General features: G+C 39.2%; 1 protein-coding gene across 2 annotated transcripts in view; it reads left to right on the forward strand.

Annotated features, from left to right (window-relative positions):
- DCLK1 (doublecortin like kinase 1) overlaps positions 1–23879 on the forward strand; it is a 248398-nt gene that overhangs the window by 213246 nt on the left and 11273 nt on the right. Inside the window, exons 12-17 of one of the 2 annotated variants that reach the window (XM_069882524.1) lie at positions 4880–5013; positions 5717–5794; positions 6434–6530; positions 9946–10026; positions 17773–17886; positions 23554–23627. In XM_069882524.1, coding sequence (XP_069738625.1) covers positions 4880–5013; positions 5717–5794; positions 6434–6530; positions 9946–10026; positions 17773–17886; positions 23554–23627 — 578 coding nt within the window. The remainder of the gene's footprint in view (positions 1–4879; positions 5014–5716; positions 5795–6433; positions 6531–9945; positions 10027–17772; positions 17887–23553; positions 23628–23879) is intronic. The other variant, XM_069882515.1, reaches the window with a different exon arrangement.

Genomic DNA, 23879 nt, shown 5'->3' on the forward strand with positions numbered 1-23879 from the left:
TTCTGCCACAGTAATCAGCAGCAGTTTAGTTTTTCAAACATGGTGGGTATAAATGTTGTGCCCTAATCATGTAGTGCATCAGGGCAGAACTAGGAAGAGCCTCCGGACCCCTTCCTTTCGCTGACACATCTCCCAAATAATCCTATAGCACCTTTTATTAAGAGAGTTTCCTAAACAGACAGCTTAAACTTTCCTTTTTCTGACTGAATCTGTATGAGCCCTATCCACTGAACACAATGAAAAACATGCCCTGTTAATTAGTCCTTCTGAGCATTTTGCACTCAGCAGCAGTTGTGTTCTTCAAGAGACTTAGTTTTATTTCTTCTGAGAAATTGATTCCTCTTAATTATTTCACTGCTCTGTAGATTTTCCTGAATTATGCATTTTGCATTTTCCTGAATTTTGTATTTTGTACTCAGCAGCAGCTGTGTTCTTCAAGAGACTTAGTTTTATTTCTTCTGAGAAATTGATTCCTCTTAATTATTTCACTGCTCTGTAAATTTTCCTGAATTCACTAACATATTTCAGTACCCGTATGCCCCAATTCTGTATATATTCTGCAACTACAAGACAGCATTTAAGATGCCTAGAGTATCAGTTCTCTCAGCTGTGTTAGCTGCGATGACTTAGTGCATTTAGTCCTGCTTCACACTGAGGAAGTTTTATGGGAAAATTGTCTCAAGAAGGTCTTGCTAAATTTCTAGGTAGTGGGATTTTTATAGTTGAGGTTCCTCTAGTAGCAGGTGCCTTTATAGTTCTGGATGAGGAAGCAGCCTTGCCTCCTTTTCCAAACACTGCTAAAACCAAGTTGGATAGAAGTTTCACTGGACACTAACAATTGATACTCCTTTAGCAGCCCTTATTTTGATGTTCATATGTGGCTGCATGCAGAAGCTAAAACATTCACATGCTAGGATTCATTAATACTGTGCCATGGGGTGTACAGGGTGATGTCAGTCTGGGGAAAAGCTTGTCCTGCTGTTCTTTTGGCATGCCTCTAAATGCCTGAAGGCCAACAACAGTAAAGGGAAGCTTCTAGTGGAAAAGAGAAAGGTAGGTAGGAGGTGAGGGCAACAGGGAGAGGATTAGATTTTTCTGACCAGCTGTTTCTGGTAATTGCCTACTACTGGGAATAACCACATTGTTTACATTGCAGCAGCTGAATTTTTTCTGGGTGATTTTTCCTGCGTTGCGCGTGTGTACAGGTACCATGGTGGTATTGATAACAGAGCAGTGAGGATGCAGCATTTAAACTCTTGAAGCATCCTAAACCTCAAAAGCCAGATTCAGAAATTGATTCAGATTTCTGAATTTATTAAAAAATTGAATTATTTAAGGTTCATCAGGTCCTTGAAAGAAACAAATGCTGCTTTAGAAGACTGTTTTGGAACCAGCCTTACCTGAGTGCTGACCCTGTCTCCGACATTTACTGTCTGTGGCCTTAGTGTCTCTTGGCCTTTCTACTTTTATCTTACTATCTGTCAAATGGAATGGTTTGTTCCTTGTATCGCAAGTTTGCAGTTAGGGTTATTTTCATGGCATTTATAAAACACTTGCAAAATGCCATTTGAGTTTTCACCTTTTTGTTACTAAAGACCTTCTACTTGCCTTCTGTTGCCTGCCTTTCGCTTGCAGTTCTGTAAGCCTTCACCTCATGGCAGTATTTTTCACTTGTTCTTGTGCTGTTGCTTTCATGCCATTACTGCCATGGTCTTGCACCTGCAAACCCCAGGAGTGTTGTTATAACAGGTTCCCACAGCCGCCAGTGCGAGAATCAGCCCTTTCCCCATCCCCATTCCTACCTGTGGGTTGTAGCTTTAAGTTTAGGGAAACCTATACCAGTCCTGCCCAGAGTGGAGCAGCTACCCTAGGGATAGCATCTGCCCTGATCGATGAGTGCCCTAAAGCTAAACAGCCCCATTTATGGGATAAAACAAGGAGGATGAGCAGGACATGGCAAAAGCCGTAGCACTACTACAGGAAAAATATGGAGGGGTGGGGGAATATGCTGCTCTTGAGTGGGTGCCCAGACAAGGACGCTCATCTCGAGGCTCCTCTTTGTGTCCCTTCCTGGTTGGCCCCTGGGGAGAGCTTTCCCTTTCCATTCCTTCTTTTTCTGCTTTGATTTTCCCTTTCCCCAAAACGTAACTTTTGCCCTTAGAGCTGATGTGTGCCATCAGCTATAGATCCTGTCAATAAAACTTTTGTGTGTGAACCTCTCAGTGTCATATTGCAACACAAGTTATTTCTGTAAGTACTTAAATATTCCTTATTGTCTTCAAGGCTTCCAAAGCCCACCTGACATCAACTGTCTGAGAGTTCAGGGTACATTGGATACCTGTGATTTTTCAGCATTTTTGGTGTTCTCTAGAGAGTGTCTTCCAGGTTTTAATTGGAACATTTTTCATAATTGCTGCTATTTAGCACGTTTATTTTGTCAAGTCAGGAGATGTCTTTATAGCCATATAATAAACCCTAGAGAACAACTTCTCTGACTGTTGCCATCTGCACTGATCACAAGAGCAGCTTAGAAAATACTGACAGTCTTTATAGTAATAGGATACATATGGTGGCACACAATTATGTGTGGCTGCATTCAATTAGTGTTGTACAATTACACAGTTTTATTGCTTAGTTAAAACAGTGAAAGCACCACATAGTGGGTAATTTGCACTAATCCTCATTTCTTTAATTGCTCTTCCGTATTTAAATGCAATGGAACATAGATAGAGTTTGTTCTGAATAACACGAGCCTTAAATTATCTTTCACATTCTTTGACTGGCAAGTAACATACCACAACTTCACATTGGGCTCCTTTCATATAGAGTTATAACAGGGTGAGGAAAAGTTACTTTCTTCAGTTTTACAAGCCAAGTGAAGTAGTTTTCCAAGGAAAGTAATTCCTGGAAACAGATGGGGCAAAATACTAGAAAATACACACTACCAAACTTTCTGCATTGGTAAATATTGGCAAACAAGCCTTTTCCATAATTAATTTCTAGGATATGTGTGAGTTGTACAAGGTGTAGTCTATTGAAGGAGGGAACTTATGAACATTCAGTAGGTTAACACAAGTTGGAGAGAGCTCTGTAAACGATAAGCACATGAAATAGAATATGAGATGCTAATTAGACTGGATTCAGCTGTTGATGTCTAAGTGCACACTTTACATTTTTCAGCAAGTGTATATTTAAAGCTCTAGTCTTTAGCCTTTAATTAAAACTGTTGTTGAAATTAGATTTATTACTGCCATTTCAGAGAGCACTTCCTTTAGTTTCAGGAACCAGATGTATTTAACAATCTGTGTTTTTAATAAAACCATAATTGCTTTTTTTCCAGTGCTTTTCTATAAGCCTATCTTTTCTGGCTTAGTAACAGAAAAATATGAATCCATACCAAGCTGCCGGTCCTCTTAAAGATCCAGTCTTATTATTGAAAATAACATAAGAAAGGGAAAATAATTTTGTGTGTTCTGAATGTCTTCTTAAGGCTATATCACCTGGTAGCAGGGATTCAGGACAGAGAAGGGTTGTCTTTCTAGACATGACTAACATTAACAAAGGAGAAATTGGAGGGTGGAGGGAGAGCTGTATAATATAACAAATTATTATGGGCTATAGAAGTTCTGTAGCAAACAGTGATAAGAGACTTCAAGAACCATTCAGAGGTCCATTGTAGAATTCCTTGTATTTTTGTAAGAAAAAAGCTAGGATTTCCCTCTGCAAATAATCATAGATAAATCTGATTTCTGATGTAGGAGAAGCTGGTCAAGATGGGTATTAAGGATAATTATGTTTTTGATTTAGAAGTATGATATCTTCTATTTTTGCGCAGTGTTGCTGCTAATTGTTGTCAGGATGTCACTATTGGTGAAACAGACTGTATGGAGCTTTGATTTGGATTGGAAATAATAAATTGATGCATATATACTTTAAGAAGCCTTCCAGTAGACTGTTTCCATTTTTAAGGTGCTGTTGTGGTAAACAGCATTAAATTACATCATAAACAATTTCAAGAGGGGAAGCAAGAACCCAAACCAGGAACTGGATTAAAAAAAAGACTCACAGTCTAGTATTTAATTTAGATATATTTTATTCTTTTTTATTTAAAATATTTTTAATAAGTTTTCCGTGTTTGCAAGTTTGGGGTTGTTCTTTGCATTGAACCAGCTTTTAAACTTGCGTATTTTTACAGATATTTCTAGTTTTTTCATGTAACTGCATCTTAATCTCCCTTTGCACCCATAAAAACCCATGGAAGACCATGTTTTGAGACAGAATTTCCATGCATACTCACTAACAGCAGCCCTACCTGTGTCCATCGATGAGGATGGTGACATACAACTCATTGGTGTTCAACAGTCATCCAAGGAGAGGACAGTGTTTCTAGGTGAAATAGTCCAGCCAGGTTTATGTATTGTGACTTAAATACACAGAGAAGAATCTGTTGCTGCTATCAGTGCAGTTGCTATTGTATTTTCTAAGAAGCTGAAATTTCTGCGCAAGCCTTTAAGCTCTATCCAAGTAAAACGGATAAACTCAAACCCCCATGACTGTAAATTGGCTGTAAGTGGGAAGTTAACCTAGGAACATTACTGCTGGGATGTTGGACCTTAGCTTCTGAGCTTTAGCTTCTAGCAAGTAGTATGTCTGTTGCTGACCAGGTAACAGGGTAAGTCTTTCCCAAACACCTTGAGTACATTCAAGAGAATTTGTCCAAATTGTCTGTGATTTTTCAAAGCATGCAGAGAAATATGTTGGAGGTAAGGAGGAGAAAAAAGACTGTAAATTAGAAAGAACATCTCAGGCAGCTAGTAAATGATATAGTAGTTGCTGTGACAGTATTGTGTTAAATCTTTGAATTGTCCTCCTGATTTAGGTCTATGAACACCAAGATGGAAGCAAGTCCCTGAAGTTAGGAGACTTCGGCCTAGCAACAATTGTGGATGGACCTCTGTATACTGTTTGTGGGACCCCAACATATGTAGCTCCAGAAATCATTGCTGAAACTGGGTAAATCAATTCTAGTGATGATTCATTGATGTGTACACAGTGGAGTATGTCCTTGCCAGTGTGCCAGATGGGAATTCTTGCAATTAAGATTCTTATGCTGCCTTTGCTTAAGTATGATGCAGAATCGTGGCTTATAGAATAATTTAGTTGGAAGAGAGCTCTGGAGACTGTCTAGTCCAAACCAGCTCAGAGCAATGCCAGTTTTGGAATTATATTAGATTCCTCTGCCAGTTTTTGGATTCGAACTTCTCAGCTTAATGCTGAGGTACTAACTAGCCATTTGCAGATAAAATAGAAGTAATTCTTAACCTGTCCCCAGAGACTGCCAATTACCATTCCCTTTTTTTATATATTTTGTTATCATGCACTGTCCTCTTCTTCTGATTTGTTCCACAGAGTAAATGCTTGCTGGCTTGAGCAGCCTGTGTCACCTTTGCAGGCTCCATGTTGGTAGGTGTCACTGCCTAACTCCAGAATACAACACATCTTATGTGCACTCCTGCATTCTGATCTGATGTGGTTTTAATATGTAAACTTAAAAAAAAAAGATTGAAAGTGGAATTAGGATAGGTAGGTAGGACGTAGAGAAAGTTCAGATGAAAATATATAAGACAGTATTAATAATTCTGAAAATGTTCCCTCTGTTCTTGCGCTCTAGTTCGTGGTAGTTGGATATCTCTAACCATGTCTCTCACACTTCCAGATATGGCTTGAAGGTGGACATCTGGGCAGCAGGTGTGATTACTTACATCCTGCTCTGTGGTTTTCCTCCATTCCGTGGGTATGGACTGATCTATTCAACCATGCTTATTCTGTGAATTGGTCCCTGTGCTGCTTTTGCATTAAGCACAGAACTTCCCAATAGAAAAAAATTCTGTGCTCATAGGGTTTGTTTTTTCCTGTGCTCTGCATAGTAATTCAAGCAAACTCCATAAATGTCTGTGATTTCACTGTAAAATCTGTCTCATGTTTGTTTATTTTAGTTTAAACTTCATTGCATTACAAAACAAGAGCCTCCATTATGGGTTTTGAGTGCCTTTGCCTGATGTTTAAAAATACACAGTGAAATAAGCATCTTCTTTCATGGACCAAATACAACATATTTTGTGGTCGGTTAAAGGTAATTAAAATGTAAGCCACTTATTAAGGACATGTCAGATCTTTTCTCTCCCTCAAAGCAATTGCAAAGTTGTTGACAATCCTAAGGACAAACAGGTTACCTCAGAAAGAACGTACCTACTGCAGGTGTTTTTTTAATCTCACCATTGACACACACAGTTGCATGCTTGAAGAGAACCAACAGCCTCCAAAAGCATACTAAGGAATTGCCAGTTAAAAGCAATTTCAAAAACCCTATTGAAACCAGCTCTTGAAATAATTTTTTTGTTGGTTTTGTTTTTGTTTGGTTTTCACTTTACAGAAGTGGAGACGACCAAGAAGTGCTTTTTGATCAGATTTTGATGGGACAGGTAGATTTTCCATCTCCATATTGGGACAATGTTTCTGACTCCGCAAAGGTGAGTTTTATAGTTGATGATACTTTCTTCTTCAATATTATTCCCAGTGCCAGTATCTAATGCATGTTGTCCTTTCACAGTGCTGTATTTCATAGAATCATAGAATCATAAAATCATAGAGTAGTTTGAGTTGGAAGGGACCTTAAAGATCAGCTAGTTTCAATGCCCCTGCTGTGGGCAGGGACACCTCCCACTAGATCAGGTTACCCAAGGCCCCATCCAACCTGGCCTTGAACACTTCCAGGGATGGGGCAGCCACAGCTTTCCTGGGCAACCTGTACCAGTGCCTCATCATTCTCATCGTGAAGAAATTCTTCCTTATGTCTAGTCTAAATCTGTCCTCTCCAGTTTATACCCATTCTCCCTCATCCTATCACCACACGCCTTTGTAAATAGTCCCTCCCCAGCATTCTTGTAGGCCCCTTTCAGGTACTGGAAGGTTGCCTCAGAGCAATCTCTTCTCCAGGCTGAACAATCCCAACTCAGTCTGTCCTCATAGGGAAGGTGCTTCAGCCCTCGGATCATCTTTGTAGCCCTCCCCTGGACCCATTCTAACAGTTCCATATCCTTCCTATGTTCAATATTCCAGAACCAGACACGTTACTCCAGATGAGGCCTCACAAGAGAGGAACAGAGGGGCAGGATCACCTCCCTCAACCTGCTGGCCACGCTTCTTTTATTGCAGCCGAGGATACAGTGGCTTTCTGGGCTGTGAGCGCACATTGCCGGCTCACGTAGAGCTTCTCATCAACCAGCATCCCCAAGTCCTTCTGTGCAGGGCAGCTCTCAATCACATTATCTCCCATCCTGTGTTGAAATCTGGGATTGCCCCAACCTGTGTGTAGGACCTTGCACTTGGCCCTGTTGAACCTCATGAGGTTCTCACAGGCCCACTTCTCCAGTCTCTCCAGGTCCCTCTGGATGACATCCCGTCCTACTGGTGTGGCAACTGCACCACTCAGCTTGGTTTCATCTGCCAAGTTGCTGAAGGTGCACTCAATCTCACTGTCAGTATCATTGATGAAGATATTAAACAGCACCAGTCCCAGTATGGGCCCCTGAGGGACACCACTTGTCACGGATCTCCATCTGGACTTTGATCCATTGACCACTACTCTCTGAATATGATCATCCAATCAGTTTTATACACCAGAGTGTCCACCCAGAAGTCCAGATAGATCACATCCGTTGGTTTACCCGTGTCCACTGCTGCAGTTATCCCATCATAGAAAGCTACTAAGTTGGTCTTACAGGATGTGCCCCTGGTGAAGCCGTACTGGCTCTAATCACCTCCGTGTCCTCCATGTGCTTTAGCATAGCTTCTAGGAGGATCTGTTCCATGATCTTCCCAGGCACAGAGGTGAGGCTGACAGGTCAGTAGTTCCCAAGGTCATTTTTTCTGCCCTTTTTAAAAATGGGCACAACGAGCCAATGAGTGGCTTGGCAACGACATCTGCCGTTTGCCTCAGGACTTTGTGATGCTTCTCATAAGGTCCCATTGACTTATATATGTTCAAGTTCCTTAGGTGGTCACGAACCTGATCCTCCCCTTCATTGGGTGGAGGTTTACCCCCCTGATCACCATCTTGCTGTTCAGTGACCCAGGAGGGGTGAGGAGACATTTGACGTGTCTCGTACATCTCCTGCTAGGCCTATAAATTCCTCTGAGTCACTAAATATGTTGCTGTTTGATCAGGGTCTGTTTGTTAGTCTCCAGGTGGTTCTGAAATAGACCCTGTCTCTGTATGATGTCTCACACAATGGAGACATCAACAGCTCTTTCTTTTCTTTCAAGAAAAATTTTAAGTGACTTTGCTTGACCTACACTTCTTAGCTTGAAAGCTCCCTGGGACGATGCTTTATATGTACTTATGATGGGCACCAGCTACAAGCCCGGAGCCTTTGGATATTATAATAATATTATAGGGAGACTGTTTTCCCCTTATTAATCCTATTAGATGATATGTCTGTTGTTTCTTTCTGTCTAAGAACCAGGCCCTGTATTGCCTGTAACTCCTTATTGTTGTCAGTATGGGATGAAATACAGACTTGCTCTGGGCACCAATTCATGCTCTGTTGCTTCTTGGCACATGACACAAAGGAGGTAGATCTTGAGGTGTGCTAAGGCAGATACTATCTGTTTCAGATACAGATCCTGATCAAGTCAATTATACTTGCAGAGCAGATCAAGTCTTTTAAATCTTATCAGTTCACTGGAGCAACAGTTTAACTCACAGATTTTCTAGGGATCTGGCAGGTACTGTAATCATGTGCATAAATATATATATATAGAGAGAGATAATACACGGGTGTATGTGAAAAAAAAAACAGGAAAGAAAAAACCAAAAACCATAATGGTTGTATGGTTGTCCTGAGAGGAGTGGTTAATTTCTGCCCGTTTACTTCTGCAGCCTGTAAGGTAAATCCAGATGAAATTGTCTTCCTATTTCTTTCAGTGTGACTTTTTTGTGCATAAATCACAAAAAAACCCTGAAATTTGGAGATTGATGCACATAATAAAAGTAGCATTCTATGTTCTGAACCTCCATTCTGGGGAGAGTTGCAGAGAGCTTTTGCAGATATAGGGAGGGCCATCAGGACTAGCATTTTAGCCTATTAAGTAATGAGATTAATGAATGAGATACACTTATAGAGTTGGAAGAAGTCCTGTTGTAGCAGGCTTTATTTTATGGTATCATTAATGAGAACTCTGCAAATCCTTTGCCACTAGTGTTCTCCTGAGAAATACCTTCTTCCAAACAACTGAGTTTAAAATTTCTGGTTTGAAGCATTAGCCTATTCATTTAATTTCTCCTTGTCACTAAGAATAATTAACTTGGGTCATTGGTGATACTCCTTTATTTGCTGTCATACTGCCATCCAGTTTTCTGTGCTCTGCACTCACTGGTGGAATTGGATATATGTTTATTTACATGCTAGTTAAATTGCAGAGGAAATCAGATGATGAAAAATAATGGTGTTAAGTTTTTTTTTTAATATATTCTATGTCATTTATATGAGAGCTTAAAGTAAAATTCTAAATTTGCTGGCTTTTCTCCTAAGAGGTATTGGCTTTTTTTTTCCATGGGAAGCTAACCTAATTTCATGCAACCATCTGTTTTGTACATTATATATTAAGTGCTTTTCTCTTAAACAGTCACCACAGAACTGTAATTCAGAACGGTCTTCTAGCTTTTCAAGGTACTGTTAGACATTGATTTAAAAGTTCAGCTTGAAGTTCAGCAGTTCATAGTTGTTCTCCTTTTTTTAATAATCTTAATTTATTTTTGCAGTTGCCAGTTCACTCTGGTTTTGAGCCCTCTTACATAATCAGTTGAAGAGCACTTTAGTGAATTAAATGTTGATTGTTCTTTAAAAATGTTCTTTAAAGTTGACCGATTACTCCATTTCTCAGGAACTTATCACAATGATGCTTCAAGTAGATGTCGATCTGCGATTCTCAGCCTTGCAAGTTCTTGAGCATCCATGGGTTAATGTAAGTATTTTCAGGCTTATAGATGCTGCTTATAATTTGGCACAGTTTGAGCTCTTTTCTGTCAAGTCCTTTCTATGCCCTTTTGGAGCCAGCACATTCTAAAAATGCCACGGATTTAACTGGAAATAAGCTGGGTTATAGGCTGATTTAGTATATCACACGCACTATGGAGTGGCCACTATTTTATGCATGCTCAGCTACATTTTCTCTGAAATATTTTGGGCCATGTTTTCAACGTATCTCAACCTCAGTTGAAAAATGTAAGCCTCTAACAATCAGCTTGCAGGTTCAGTGACACATTTTGGTCTCCTAAAATCAGATGAACTCAAAAATCCAACAGTCTTGATTAAGAGCTATTGAAATGTAGTCCATAATGTTAAGCCTACTTGATCCAGCATGAAACAGGGAAACCTTTAGCATCATATTTATCCTCTGAGGTTGAAATATACATATATTTATATGCAGCCATACCCATTTAATATGACTTACCATGAAATAGCTATTTCTGTATCCTGGCTTATCTCTAAGTGACTGGACATTTGCCATAAAAGTGGTAATCAGTGAGGTGGCATACAGATAAATCTGGCAGAGAATAAAGAGGTTTCTCTTTAATTGATGCTGAGTCAAGGACAATACTTAGTATTTGCTAATTATTTCAGATTATTTGATATGTCTTAAAATATTTGGATGACAAGAAAGAAAAATTGGAGAAAATCCAGATTAAAATCCAGAAAGGAAGTCTGAGAAAAGAAATACAATTGGGATGAGCAGAGAAATTAAAAATAAGGGAGAAAGAAATAATGTTTCATTTTGTTTGTTGCAAGTTTGTGTGCAGTCCTCTCTGGAATACTGTTTTGTTCCTCAGCTGCTGTATCCAAAATCTTCTCATTATAACACTGTTCTGAAAATTAAAATGTACAGCAACCTCAAATGTTAATCTTTTTTTTGCGAAAGTGTCCTCCATGTAGCCCAGAACAGTGGTTAAGTGTTAACCAAGTATATGCTTTAAGTCTTGGAACCTCCCTTATTGCCCAAACATATATTTTTTTTTTTCAATTGTAAGTGCTATTATCATGCAGAGCACTTCTGCAGTGCATGAAGAGTGCAAGGATCCAACACAATGTCTGATAAATTTTTTTTCATTTTTAGGATGACATTCAAGCATATAGAATATTAATTTTCCTTGGTGTCAGGTTCTCTCCTTGAACTCAGTGTTCTGTTGCAGTTTATAATGACTTTTGGGGACTGAGGTATCTCACTGGCCCCACAGCAGGAGGTTGAGCGGGGATTTCTGGAGCGCTGCTGAGGAAGAGATGGAAAGGACTGATCAGAAGTCATAGAGAGGCCAGGTCACCCATGGCATCAGTCTGCACGCTGCTGCTGAGGTTACTGAAACATCTCTTGTTTACACCATATAAGGATGTGGGCACTAGTCTTCTTTTCTCAAAAATACATTGGAAAAATACTTTTTTTTTTTTTTCTTCAGCTACACCATGATGTATTTCAGGAAGCCAGTTTAGCATGACATGTTAGGCAGAAGAGGTGCAGCTCTTTGTAACATGAAGGGTCTGCTCCTTGCCCTTGTTGGTGCCTGCTGATAGGGAGGGACAGTGAAAGGAGCCAGAGGCTAAAGTCTTTCAACAGTCCAGAGCCCCAGTAACCAAAACCTGAGCTCTGGTCACTGAAATACCCTGGCAGATTCCTGGGTTTCTGTGCAATAAGTTAAAAAGCAGAGCCCTTTGCCAGAGGATGCTGTAGAGGCCAAGTATATATGGATTTAAAAGGGAGTTTGATACGTTATTTGAGGATAAGCCCATTGTTGCCTACTAATTAAGGTGGTCTGAGTACAACTCTTGGTTCACAAAGTTCTTAAGTATTAGGTCGGCAGAAGCTGGAGAATATACCAGAGAAAGTTCAAGATCTGCTTTTCTTCCTTAAATGTACTATTTCATAAACAGTGACTACCATGCACTGTTGGAAACAGGGTACTACGTTCAATTCACCTTTGGTCTAGCTTTGCTTCACTTCTTGTAGTTTTGTGCTGATTATAATTCTTTGCAATCAAAACCTATTGCAGTTCTGTCCATATATAAGTGAAACAAATATTCCATGACAGTTCTGTAATTTCTTCTTTTCTGCCCAATTGCTGCTTTTGGAAACCGAAACGAATCAGTATTTTCTCTTCAGTATTACACTAATGGTAGTTCATAATGCAGATCAAAATGTGTTTTGAATTCTGTTATGTATCCTCCAGACATTTTTTCTGGAAGGCTAACACTGGAATCAGTTCAGGAAAGTGCTTGAGCACATTCCAAACATTGCTCCTATTTCAAAGCATCATGCATGGAAATGCTTAATATTAAGCATAAAAATAACTAGATGGCACTAAAATCCTAGTTCACTTTAGGAGAAATAAGAACATGGCTGAGTTGAAACAAGTGCTTAAATGCCATTGTGAAAAAGGACACTTCTCTGATGTGGATCTGGGAAGTGTGCAGCAGAGGCCTGGGACAGCTCGCTTGTGTATAGAGGCAGAATAGTACCCTGGCGTCAAATCCAACCTCCCATCCCCATACCATTACCAGCAGCACCAGATAAGAGTCTGTCACGCAACCTCCGTGTACCTCATTTTCCCAGCTTCAGAACAGGGAATTAATATACTCATTCCTATTTATAAAAAGCTCTGTGATCTACGTATGGTAATTACCTGAGCAATTATCTGCAACTGTCAGAAGATAGACTTGTTCTGAGAAGAAATGGCACATGGAGTTTGCACTTAATAATCCATTTTCCCAAATAATTTGTTTAAATACTTTCTCATGGCATAGAATGCTGGACTTTCCTTTTCTTAGTTCTGCTTTGAAACTATTCATAGAGTGTTAAACTTGCAGCTAAAATACTGGATATGACATATGGCTTGAAAAGCAGGCATGTGTGTTCTTTGACAATTTTAAGAAACATTTTCTCTCTTTGATCAAACCTTTGATAGAAGTGTTCTAACTGCTTACACTGTATAAAAACATTTTGTAGATTGTAAATAACCATTCTACTTTATAGCTGCTTACTATGTGATTACTTGGTAAATTGCTGAGATTCCTGGAATGTGCTTTGACAGTTTCAATAGGAGCCAACCCTCATTTCAGTTTCAGTTTTGCTATAAAAATAGCTGTGATCCTCTTGGAAACTGCAAAACTTGTTATGGTCAGAGTCAGACCAGTAAAACAGTTCCTATGTCAATAATATCCCAGCTGTATTCAATTCAAAAAAACAAAACCTGAAAAGCTGTTGGCTATGTGCCACTTCCACAGATGGAGATCTTGAATACTAAATGCAATTCAGCAGCAGTTCCTTGCCCCCTCCATTTAGTTTATTTGGATTTGTCTCTGCTATGCAGTACACTTAGACCTGGAAACAAATCCATCAGTTTATACTTCCCATGCAGGGACCCCAGCTCTTTCTGTTACCTGCTCAAATTCTTTGCAAAACCAAAGAATTATAAAAGAAGCTAGAAGCTTGAGGTCTCAATGAAAACATTGTTGGTGTTGATAACCTGAATTATGCTATGCAAGTTACAGGACAAACCTACTCTCTTTTTGTCCTTTAAGTAGTAAATATTTCCTAGCAGCATTAAGCAGTGAGTACGGAAAGGAATGGACTGCATTCTGTCAATCCTTCTCTGTTAAAATACTCATTTGAAAATCTGGTGTGTTATTGCTGGAGGAGGAAGATGGCATGGACCAGCCTAAAATCAGTTACGGAAACTGGAGCTTTTACATATTTGCTTAACAATGTCTGCCTTGAAAATATGTGTGAAAAAGAAATGAATAACCAAGCAGTAAATAATAAGCTGAAAAAATGTGAGTTAAAGTTAATTTAAAAAGACATTTCTTAATTGGCAGCTGCACTAGCTTTGGTTACGCCCCAGGACACTGTCCAAAGAAAAATCTCCTTGTAATCCTTAAAGGAAACAGAATCCAAAAGTTTTTCCAGCACTTCTATTTGCTCTAATTTTCTGCTCTTATTTATATAATGACCTATTCATCTGATGCTTTTAGACCTGGAAAGTAAAGCTCTTGTGACTGCCTTGTGAAATGGATCTGAGTGCTTCAGCACAGTAGGGGTCTGGGAATCCTGAACTTCATACCACCTTTTTAACACCTTTTTTTCACTGAGTAGCAATGTCTCCTGCCATAGTGAACAAAGCAAATTTTAAAAATGGTTTATTAATTACTCAAATGATGCCGAGACTTTCTAACTTTTTTTTTAATTTTATTTTGATTTCTTGCTAGTAGATCAATATGTAGATGCTGATTAAAATGCGCATATATATATATATAAATATATATAACCCAAGCAGTTTACATTGTGAAAACGTAAAGGTGAAATCTCAGTTCTGGATCACAGTTTTTAAACTGTCAAATAATTTTGACTGCTCAGCTTCTGAGACTTGCTCAGGAGAACACTTCTTTCAGACCATCAGCAGTCAACGTTTTCTGAAGCTCATGACCCTTTAAAGTTCCCAGAGTTGAGCACCAAAAATCACTGGTCATCTTCAGAAGATCTTGTCCTGACTGCTAAAGCTGACGTGAAATTCCAGGATCCTAAACAGCTGCAAGAAGCAGTTCCTATAGCAAAATATTAAAATAGGGGAAAGGAACAGTTAACCTCTTTGGAGGCTGATGTCCTTCCCATTACAGCCACCTGATGAAATTCTTGTCAACAGTGTTTAGCCTGTTCTCTAATTCCACAACATAGCCTGCTGATTCTGGTGAATCTGATGGGTTTGGTTTGGGTTGGTTTTTTTTCACTGCTTACCTTTTTAAACTGCAGAGCAGCTTGTTTTGTATGTAGTTAAAGAACTGTCATCTCTCACCCTCAATATCTATCTATTTTATTGTTGGCTGAAGTGATTCCAGGAGCCAGCTAGTATAAACAATATATGTAGTTTATAAAGCACATTGGAACAAAAAAAAAAGATAACTATTAAACATCTGTTAGCACCAACAGTAGTAAGAAAATTTAATAATAATATAGTAATTCCCACATATCCCTCTGCTGCATCTTAAATTGAGCTGGAAGATATTTCTTCTAAAAGCTGGAGTCTAAACTATGTGTCTCTGGCACATTGCCACTGGAACTGTGGGTGTGGTTCTTCACCAATAAAATATTACCACAGTCTTGGTAACTATTGTCTTCTCCATAATTTAATCTTTTGACAAGATGACACAAATGTTTCGCAGGCTTTCATGTCAAGAAAGCCAAGAGAATTATTACACCCCTGACCCACAGCCTCCAGTGAAAAAGTGTACACTTTACAGACTGTCTTTCTTCTGGGAAAGGCAAGGTCAGTGGAAAGCAGGTTATTTTTAGGGGTCATATACCACCAAGCCAAGACTCCCTGGTGCTAGACAATAATCAGCTACTGGGTTTATAGTTTTGTTCCATCTTTTGCAGCTGTGTGCACTTGACCATATTTTGCCAGCTAAGAAATTTGTTTAAGGGGTGAGTGAGGGATCACAAACTCCCCAAACTAAATAAATAACAAACCCGAACCAACCTCCCTAAAATTCCCATATGCTCACTGAACTCATGATTTACTGCAGCAACTCTGTAATTCTTCAAGTGTACTCAGAATTGCTGCAAAGACAAAAAAATAAATGTCTGTCATCTCTTTGTATTCTGATTTTGTCTCTTGTTTGCATGTATTCTGCCAGGGTTTTGCTCAAGTGGAATTTAAGAACTCTTACAGCTGTTGATAACTACACATACCATGCAGCACCGGCTTGAGATGACCATTGTGGATGGCCAGTGACATGATATCATGCATGTTCTGCCTATTTTGCATATTGCTGCCTGAAATCCTGCATATTCTGCTAGTGAGGAGATCTCACTGAGTGGAAGCTTTTTGTGTAAGGCATAAGGGCTTTATTTGCAGTTTCTAAAAGATTCCTTTCTTCTCTTGGGCTTGAATTCAACCCACTGATTTGCACAGAAGTGCAAACTCCCTTCTTTCTCTAGTGTGCTGAGGGTGCCTGTATGCCTACATGCAGACTGACAGGCTTTTCTATGAAACAGGCTCTCAGTTGGGAGGAGGCACCTCCCAGCCTAGCTGCATGGCTACTGGGCTGGAGCTCACACAGCTGACTTGCTTGGTATGTGTGACAGCAGAACATGTCTCTGCCTCTGCTTGGCCACGCACTTTGGTACCTGCTTTCATAGAATCATAGAAACATAGATCATTGAGTCCAACCATTCCTATCAAATACTAAACCATTCCCCTCAGCACCTCATCCACCCGTGCCTTAAACACCTCCAGGGAAGGTGACTCAACCACCTCCCTGGGCAACCTGTTCCAGTGCCCAGTGACCCTTTCTGTGAAGAATTTTTTCCTAATGTCCAGCCTAAATCTCCCCTGGCGGAGCTTGAGGCCATTCCCTCTTGTCCTGTCCCCTGTCACTTGGGAGAAGAGGCCAGCACCCTCCTCTCTACAACGTCCTTTCAGGTAGTTGTAGAGAGCAATGAGGTCTCCCCTCAGCCTCCTCTTCTCCAGGCTAAACAACCCCAGCTCTCTCAGCCGTTCCTCATAAGGCCTGTTCTCCAGCCCCTTCACCAGCTTTGTTGCTCTTCTCTGGACTCGCTCCAGAGCCTCAACATTCTTCTTGTGGTGAGGGGCCCAGACCTGAACACAGTGTTCAAGGAGTGGTCTCACCAGTACCTCAGGTTAGCTCAAGCTGAGCAAGTGTGTCTTCCAGCAAGGAAGGCCATCCAAAGTTAGCATGAAACCTTGTCTGCTTTTCCTGGCAGTCTGAACATCTGTCTGCCCTTTCCCAGGTAGTCTGTACCTCTGTCCTGTCCTGTCCCTGCAGCATCCCAGGCTTGTGTGCCTTGGCACTAGGGGAAGGAATTGCAATGCCTTGTTTTAAGTCAGTCAGAGATTCCATTTGCAGAGGTGGCTTTGTTTAGCTATGGTTTTAGTATGGTACAGTCATAGACTGCAGGGAAATGCTACAGCAAGACATGAGCCCATGCCTAACCTGGCCTGCAGATGTACACAGTGATACAACCTGGTGTTTGTGAGGTCCTATGCTCACCAGTCCCAAGGATCTCAGTCAGGGCATCTCTCAGCTCCCGTTTTGCCTGGGTTTCCTCACCATGGGATTCACTGACTTGTGGCTGGAACATTCACATAACCCCGTAGTCCCTGAGTTTGTAATCTTTGTGAGACAAGGATCTTCTTGGTGTCTCTCAGGGCTTTTGGAGATCCTGTCTTGCATCCTACCAAAACAAGGCCTCTGGTTTCTGTAATCTCTTGGGTGCTTTCTACTCTTGAGGTCATTATCTTTAAATTCATGCGATGAGTAAAAAGAATCATAAACAGGTCTGAGCTTATCAAGCTCTGAAATATTAATATATGTTATGTATTAATGGACTCAAAAATAGCTAGTCAGTGGTAATTTAGACATGGTAGAAAGAATAATAAAATATTTAACAATTATTATTAATTAACATTACTTAAAGTTTGGGAGGAAGATATTGAGTAAAGAAGAGAGAAGCCGGTTCATGACATAATATGATGTTCATCTTTTAAAGACCTTAGATACATTGATGGATATAATAATTGCCCCATGTTACATTACAAACATTTTATAAACTTTTCTATATTGACAGGTGCTATCAGAACCACCTTGCAATTCTTTTATTTTACCTTTTCTCTCTGAAGTTTTATTTTGCTTTGTTTCTCTGCAGGATGATGGTCTTCCAGAGAATGAGCATCAGCTCTCAGTAGCTGGGAAGATAAAGAAGCATTTCAACACAGGGCCTAAACCGAACAGCACAGCAGCTGGAGTCTCTGTCATAGCAGTAAGCATCTGAAATACACAGACAAAACACTTAAGTATGTGCTCACAACACAGTATGTGTTTAGGACATGCCGCCAAAAGAAACCAGAGAGGGTTAATCTTTAGATAATTCTAGTGTTTAATTAGTATAAATGTAGTTAGACTGGTATTCTGCACAGTTTCTCCATTGATTCTCCTTATAAGTCACATTGTTGTTTAACAGCCCTAGGAAATATAATTGTACACACACTTCCACATTTTACCAGAAGATCAGAGGACTTGACTTAACTGCAATGCAGATTCAATAGTTTGAACTATGGGATCATGACATTTTACTTGGCAGCAGAATCGTCACATGGATTGAGGCCACACAGAGGTTGTAGCAGAAGGACAGCAGCACTTTAAAATGGAAATTACTTTAAAATTGTAACCGAAAATCTGTATGTCAGCCTAAGTGTCTCTTCTCTGAAGACACTGAAGAGAGCTATGATGCTTCACTGCCACCTTCATAGCTGGTATGAGTGCAGCCACTTCAGATTTAGCGGAGCAGCAGCATTTCATTGTACTGCCACATGCAAACTGCTTCCCTTTAGGCAGAAGAACTTAATTGGTGAAGACTTAATGGAGCTCCTTGCTGCCTTCTGTCACCTTGCAGTTCCAGTCTAGGTATTCCAGGTTAGAACATGTCAGAGCTTCTGAAAAGAAGCTTGGCCACACTTTTGACCAAGCTTTACTGAGGTTTCAATGGCATGCTCAGTGTAGCATACATCGCATACATTTGTATTTTTCCTCCAAAGATGAACATGTGTACTAGATATACATGCACACTGAATACATTCAATGTATTGTGAGATTATTCGTACTAATGCCACTGAATAGCAACATGCACATCCTTCACATTTTTGATACATCTGCCTGTGTTTGTAAGCTTTTCTTTATTACTCATGGTAATGTTAACGCTCCAAATAGTCACTAAACATAAGTGACACGTTAAACATAACCATTCCCATATCAGATTACGCAGTGTACATTCCCAGCTCCCATAAATCGCAGGTGGTGTGACTGCACATGTACACTTTCTTGTACTGTTTCCACTTTCATGTTTCTCAGCTCAGCCCCTCCAGTGGTGAGTTAAATCAGCATGAAGTAAACTCAGCTCAGCACATGCAATCTGGCTCACAGGTGTGAACTGTTTGTGCAGCAAAATCAATACTCTCTCAAAGTTGCTTGGTATAAGTACTTAAAATTTCAAGCTGTGCCTCTCATATTTTTTCTTTACTCTTTCCAACCCTGAACGTGCTCAACATGGAAGCAGTTGTTCCTCATGCTTTTCTTAGATTTTCTCAGTCATCAGCTAACATAGTCAGCATTTATTTATTTTCATTTTTAAGCAATAATACTGCAACAGCTCTCCCACAACTAAAACATCACATACCCATTGCTCATCTGAAACGCAGGTATGTTCTGTATAGACTAGCTGAAACTGTGTTCCTTTCGGATGGACTGCCAGCACGCTTGTCCATGAGAATTACTGCTCAGATCCTCCATGCTAATGACTTCAAAGCTAAAAGCAAGAAATGATGCCTCTGTCCTCATCCATCCCTTGCCTCCTTTATGTTTTTAATTTCCCCACCCTCCTTTTTTTTCCCTTTGCCCTGGTTGCTCTGCCAAGGAATTGTTTACAGCAGTTTGACACGAGTAATGAATAAGGCACTGTAGTGAATCCTTCCACTGAAAAACATTATACATCAGAAAAAAATACATATATGTTTAATTATATTCCTAATGGCTTTTATTTATGTTTTAGTGTTTGGAAATTTAACTGATTATTTTTAGTGATCATCTCTGTGAGTGAAAATCATACTTTGGCACAATTAATCCTGCAACTTTGCCTATAAAGTAGAAATGTTTGGAATACTTTTACACAATCCAGAAAGTGGTTTGATTAGCTTGTGTCAATTATTTTCTGAAAACTTGGAAAAGACAGGGAAGTGTAGACCTCTTTAGTGTTTTGGTAATGTTCTAGAAAGCCAGATAATTTTGATTTTAAGAATAAATTACTTTTATTTTCTGCAAAACTAATCTAATAAGTAAAATAAAGTGAAAAGCAAAACAGCAAAGCCTTTAATTGTTGTATCTGCATTTGAAAGCATACTTAATATACATTAGAAATGTGCACCATAACTGTTTTACATTTGGGAAACTTCTTTTAACTATGCAATCTCAAATAAGTAAATATTAAGAAAACCTGTTCTACATTTAGAATTTTCAAACTATGTACAGATGCTGTAACATATTGTTCAGCACTAAAGACCTGCACTGAGTATATTTTCTAGAAAAATGCTGTTTTATTGTGCGTGCCTGAATGTTTACTGTAACTTTTTGAGAGAGTGCTTGTGTATATAATATATAGAGGTGCCTTCTATATATTGTATAACACATCTGTGTCTGCGTGTGTTTTTGTGAAGATATGTTAATATATGCATATATTTATATAGCTTATTTAATAGTACAAAAGTTAACAATTAACATTATTTTGAGTTTTTACCTCTGTTTATGTACAGAGATAGCTAATCTGTGGTATTTAGTTCTTAATATGTCTTCACACTGGTACAGTATATGCCTGTTTTCTTTGGTGGTAAGAAGTAACACACCTCAAAGATCTCAAGCAGTATTTATCATATGCACCAATTAAAAATATAATATGAAAACTAAGTTCCTAAAGATATGTTTGTGGTCAGCTTGACTGGGAGGAAGTTTGAAGCCATGTGTATTTTATATACGTTAACTGTGGCTACTCCTTTCTTCAGTGATGTCCAAATATAACGTATTCACTCCTTTGATTTAGACTTATGTCTGCTTTATTGGTGTGGTAATTCTCAGTAAAAGTGGTCTCTGACCATTCAGGGCACAAACGTGCTACATGTTCTCATGCATGTGTCCAGACGTCAAGTTTCTCCGCATTTGAAAGAACTGTCAGTTTGGACAAACTACCATAATGAACATGTTGTGCATGCGTAGCAAAGTAGTTCCTTTGCTAATGTAATTCCTCAAAAAATATTAACTATACAGGCAAAGAGACTTTTCTGTTGACACATTAATAAATCATTAAAAGTTCTACCAGCATAACTATGTCAGTTGGGAAACAATTCCCTTAAACCAACATAGCTTTGCCAGCAATATTTTAATTGGAGATTTAAAAACAGCAAGAGAATTAACAAGTCCTTAAAAAACACAGCTTGCTGATGGGAGAGTATATAAGAGAAAGATCACTTTACTTGCCCTGTTCATAAACTCATCATAGGCATTAACTACGAGTCTATGTAGGAGACAGAGGCTGGCCTAGTGTCCCTCTGGTCTGTGTCAGGATGGCTGTGTTATTGTTAAGCATGTGCCAAAATATTTGCAGGATCAGGTTTCTCATACAGATTTCCAATAGGAGCAGGATTTTGTAATTCTGTGATGCTGTTTATAAAAGATACTGCAGTAAAAGCATAAAACCAGACGTTTAGTAAATAGTCTTTTTAAAATCTAGGGGTAGATTTTTTTCCTTCAGTTCTCCTAGGCTGTCATATCATGGTTTTTTCTTTGGCCCCAAAGCAGTACCCTGTGTCTGTACCCTCTGGGCATAAGTGACAGTGGCTAAAGTGACCAGGAGCCAAAATCATTCTTTCAGAATGCTTCTGCAACCCAGAGGTGTGCTGTAATTCCTTGTATGAACGGAGCATTGTGGAATTTATGTTCTTGTCTGAAGTGTAAAAGTGTTGCCTGTGTGTCGTCACTTTTGTGCTTGTATTTTTGCCATTACTGAGACAGAGGAAAAGACTGACGATAATCTCGTAAGATTGTACAAGGTCTCTGTCTTGGCAATGGGACTGAGCTCTAGCTGGAGGCTCACAGGAGTCAAATAAGACACCAAAAGAGAAAAGCTGCTCATAAAGTTGGTGCAGCTCTCTGCCTTTTGTGGAGTCCCCCCTGGGTTGGGGACACCAGCGCAGGACCACTGCCTGCAGTCTGCCAAGGGGAAGGCAGTGGATAGGTTGTTGCCCTTTGTTCTGCCAATTTTAAAATAAAATTGCAAGTTCTCAGTGGCATTTTTAGAGGTGAGATATCTTGGCTGATATGAAAGAGAAGTCAAGTTTAGCCTGTGAGTTTTGCTTGACTTAAGCATGAACTCCTGCCTTGGCTGTCACTTCCCATCTGTTTTCTGTGTTGTTCTGGGGTCATTGTCCGCAATCGGGTTTCTTATAGCAGGATTTCCACACAGAAGAAATTGTTTCAAATCCCCTGATTTTCTCTATATTACTTTTTAGCTATGCCATTTTTTGGCAATATTTTTGAACTGCTTTTTAACAAAAAAACCCTTGTGTGTGTGTTTTATGTGCAGCATACAAGGAAGCCAGTAGATGGCAATAGCAGACCAGCGTGGTTAAGCCAACAGAACATAGACTCTGTACAATGTTCTCATGGTTTTAAATAGGAAACGTCCTTTAAATAATTCTAAATAAGATGAAAGCCGTATTGTTTTAACAAAATGAAATAAATTATTGAATTCTACAGTTGTAGGGGCGTCTTCAAGAAAAAAATTTAAATTTACAGTTAGCTCCTAGCTACCCTTGAAGCGGTTGGTAACCAGAAATGTGTTGAACTGCTTTTCTGAATTTAGAATAAGAAACTGTCATCAGTATTGGAAATATATGCCATGCTCTCATTGAAGCACAGAATGGCCTTTTCTCTTCATAGGGCAAAATGTGAAAATCGTCATAACTAACAATTTTAAAGCAGGCAGAGTGTCTCCCTCAAGATATTTTCCCCTAGAATTTTATTTAACTGGGCTAAATGATGTCTCCACTGTCTGTTAGTGCTACACAGAAGGATTAGTGAAAACAATACATTTTCTTTGTTCCTATGCACATGATTCTGCTAATGATAAACTAAACTTAAAAGATCTATATTCCTTAAGTAATATAATGACCGCTCTTTCCTGGACACAATGTTAAGTTCATTTCCATTTTGACTTTAATTGGTGCAATTCTAAACCAAATACTTTTGTACTGTTATCTTTTTGAGCATGAGGTGTACGCTGAAATGATAAGCAATGTTATTCATGGCTCTGAGTAGTCCGACTTTCCAAGGTTAACGCATTTTTAGAAATGAATTACCATGATTGATGGGGTATCAAAACCTGATTCTTTTCATCTTTACACTTTCCATGATTATGAAGCAGTCTAATTTAAGCCTTGTGTAGTCTGTCTCGCCTGCTCCTTGTGATGGTTGCACTGCATTTTTTTTAAATTATTAAACCTCTCAGTTTAATTGCAAAAGATAATTTTCCATTACTTGTATGTGCAACTTAAAAAGGGCACTTCTGTCTTTGGAAGTAACAAGATATTTGTCAGACGTTTAAATGAATGCATTAAGTAACCTATTTTGCAAACTCCATTTTAGTTTTAATAAATTGGCTTCTAATTTAATTAAACCAAATTAGAGTTAGTATCTTTTTCTTTTGTTTCTTTTCTTTTTTTTCTTTTTCATTTTCATCTCTGGTACATAGCTTCAGGATGTTAAATAAGTGCCTTCTGATAGTGAAAACAGTAAATATGCACTAAATAAGGAACAGCTTGTTCTGGAGTCTGAATTCTTTAGCCTAATGTCGATCCACTGAGTTGCCCCATTTCTCTCTGCTCAGCTGGACCACGGGTTTACCATCAAGAGATCAGGGTCTTTGGACTACTACCAACAACCAGGAATGTATTGGATAAGGTATGAGATGGTGCAGCTCCAACAGTCAGTGTTTCCATGGCAACGTGCTGGCAGTCTCCATTAACCAGTTCCTTCAGTGGATAAACATGCTTTTTGATTTGTTATCTGGTCCATATGCTGCTTTATCGGTTTTGTTTTAATCTTGATTGAGATGCCACACCCCCTCATTCCCTCTCTTCACCCATCCCTCACACCCACATTGCCAGCTTTCTCTTCATTGCACATGCTCAGTATCAATTTCCCCTATAGTTA

This window comes from Phaenicophaeus curvirostris, chromosome 1 (assembly GCF_032191515.1).
Source record: "Phaenicophaeus curvirostris isolate KB17595 chromosome 1, BPBGC_Pcur_1.0, whole genome shotgun sequence".
Lineage (NCBI taxonomy): Eukaryota > Metazoa > Chordata > Aves > Cuculiformes > Cuculidae > Phaenicophaeus > Phaenicophaeus curvirostris.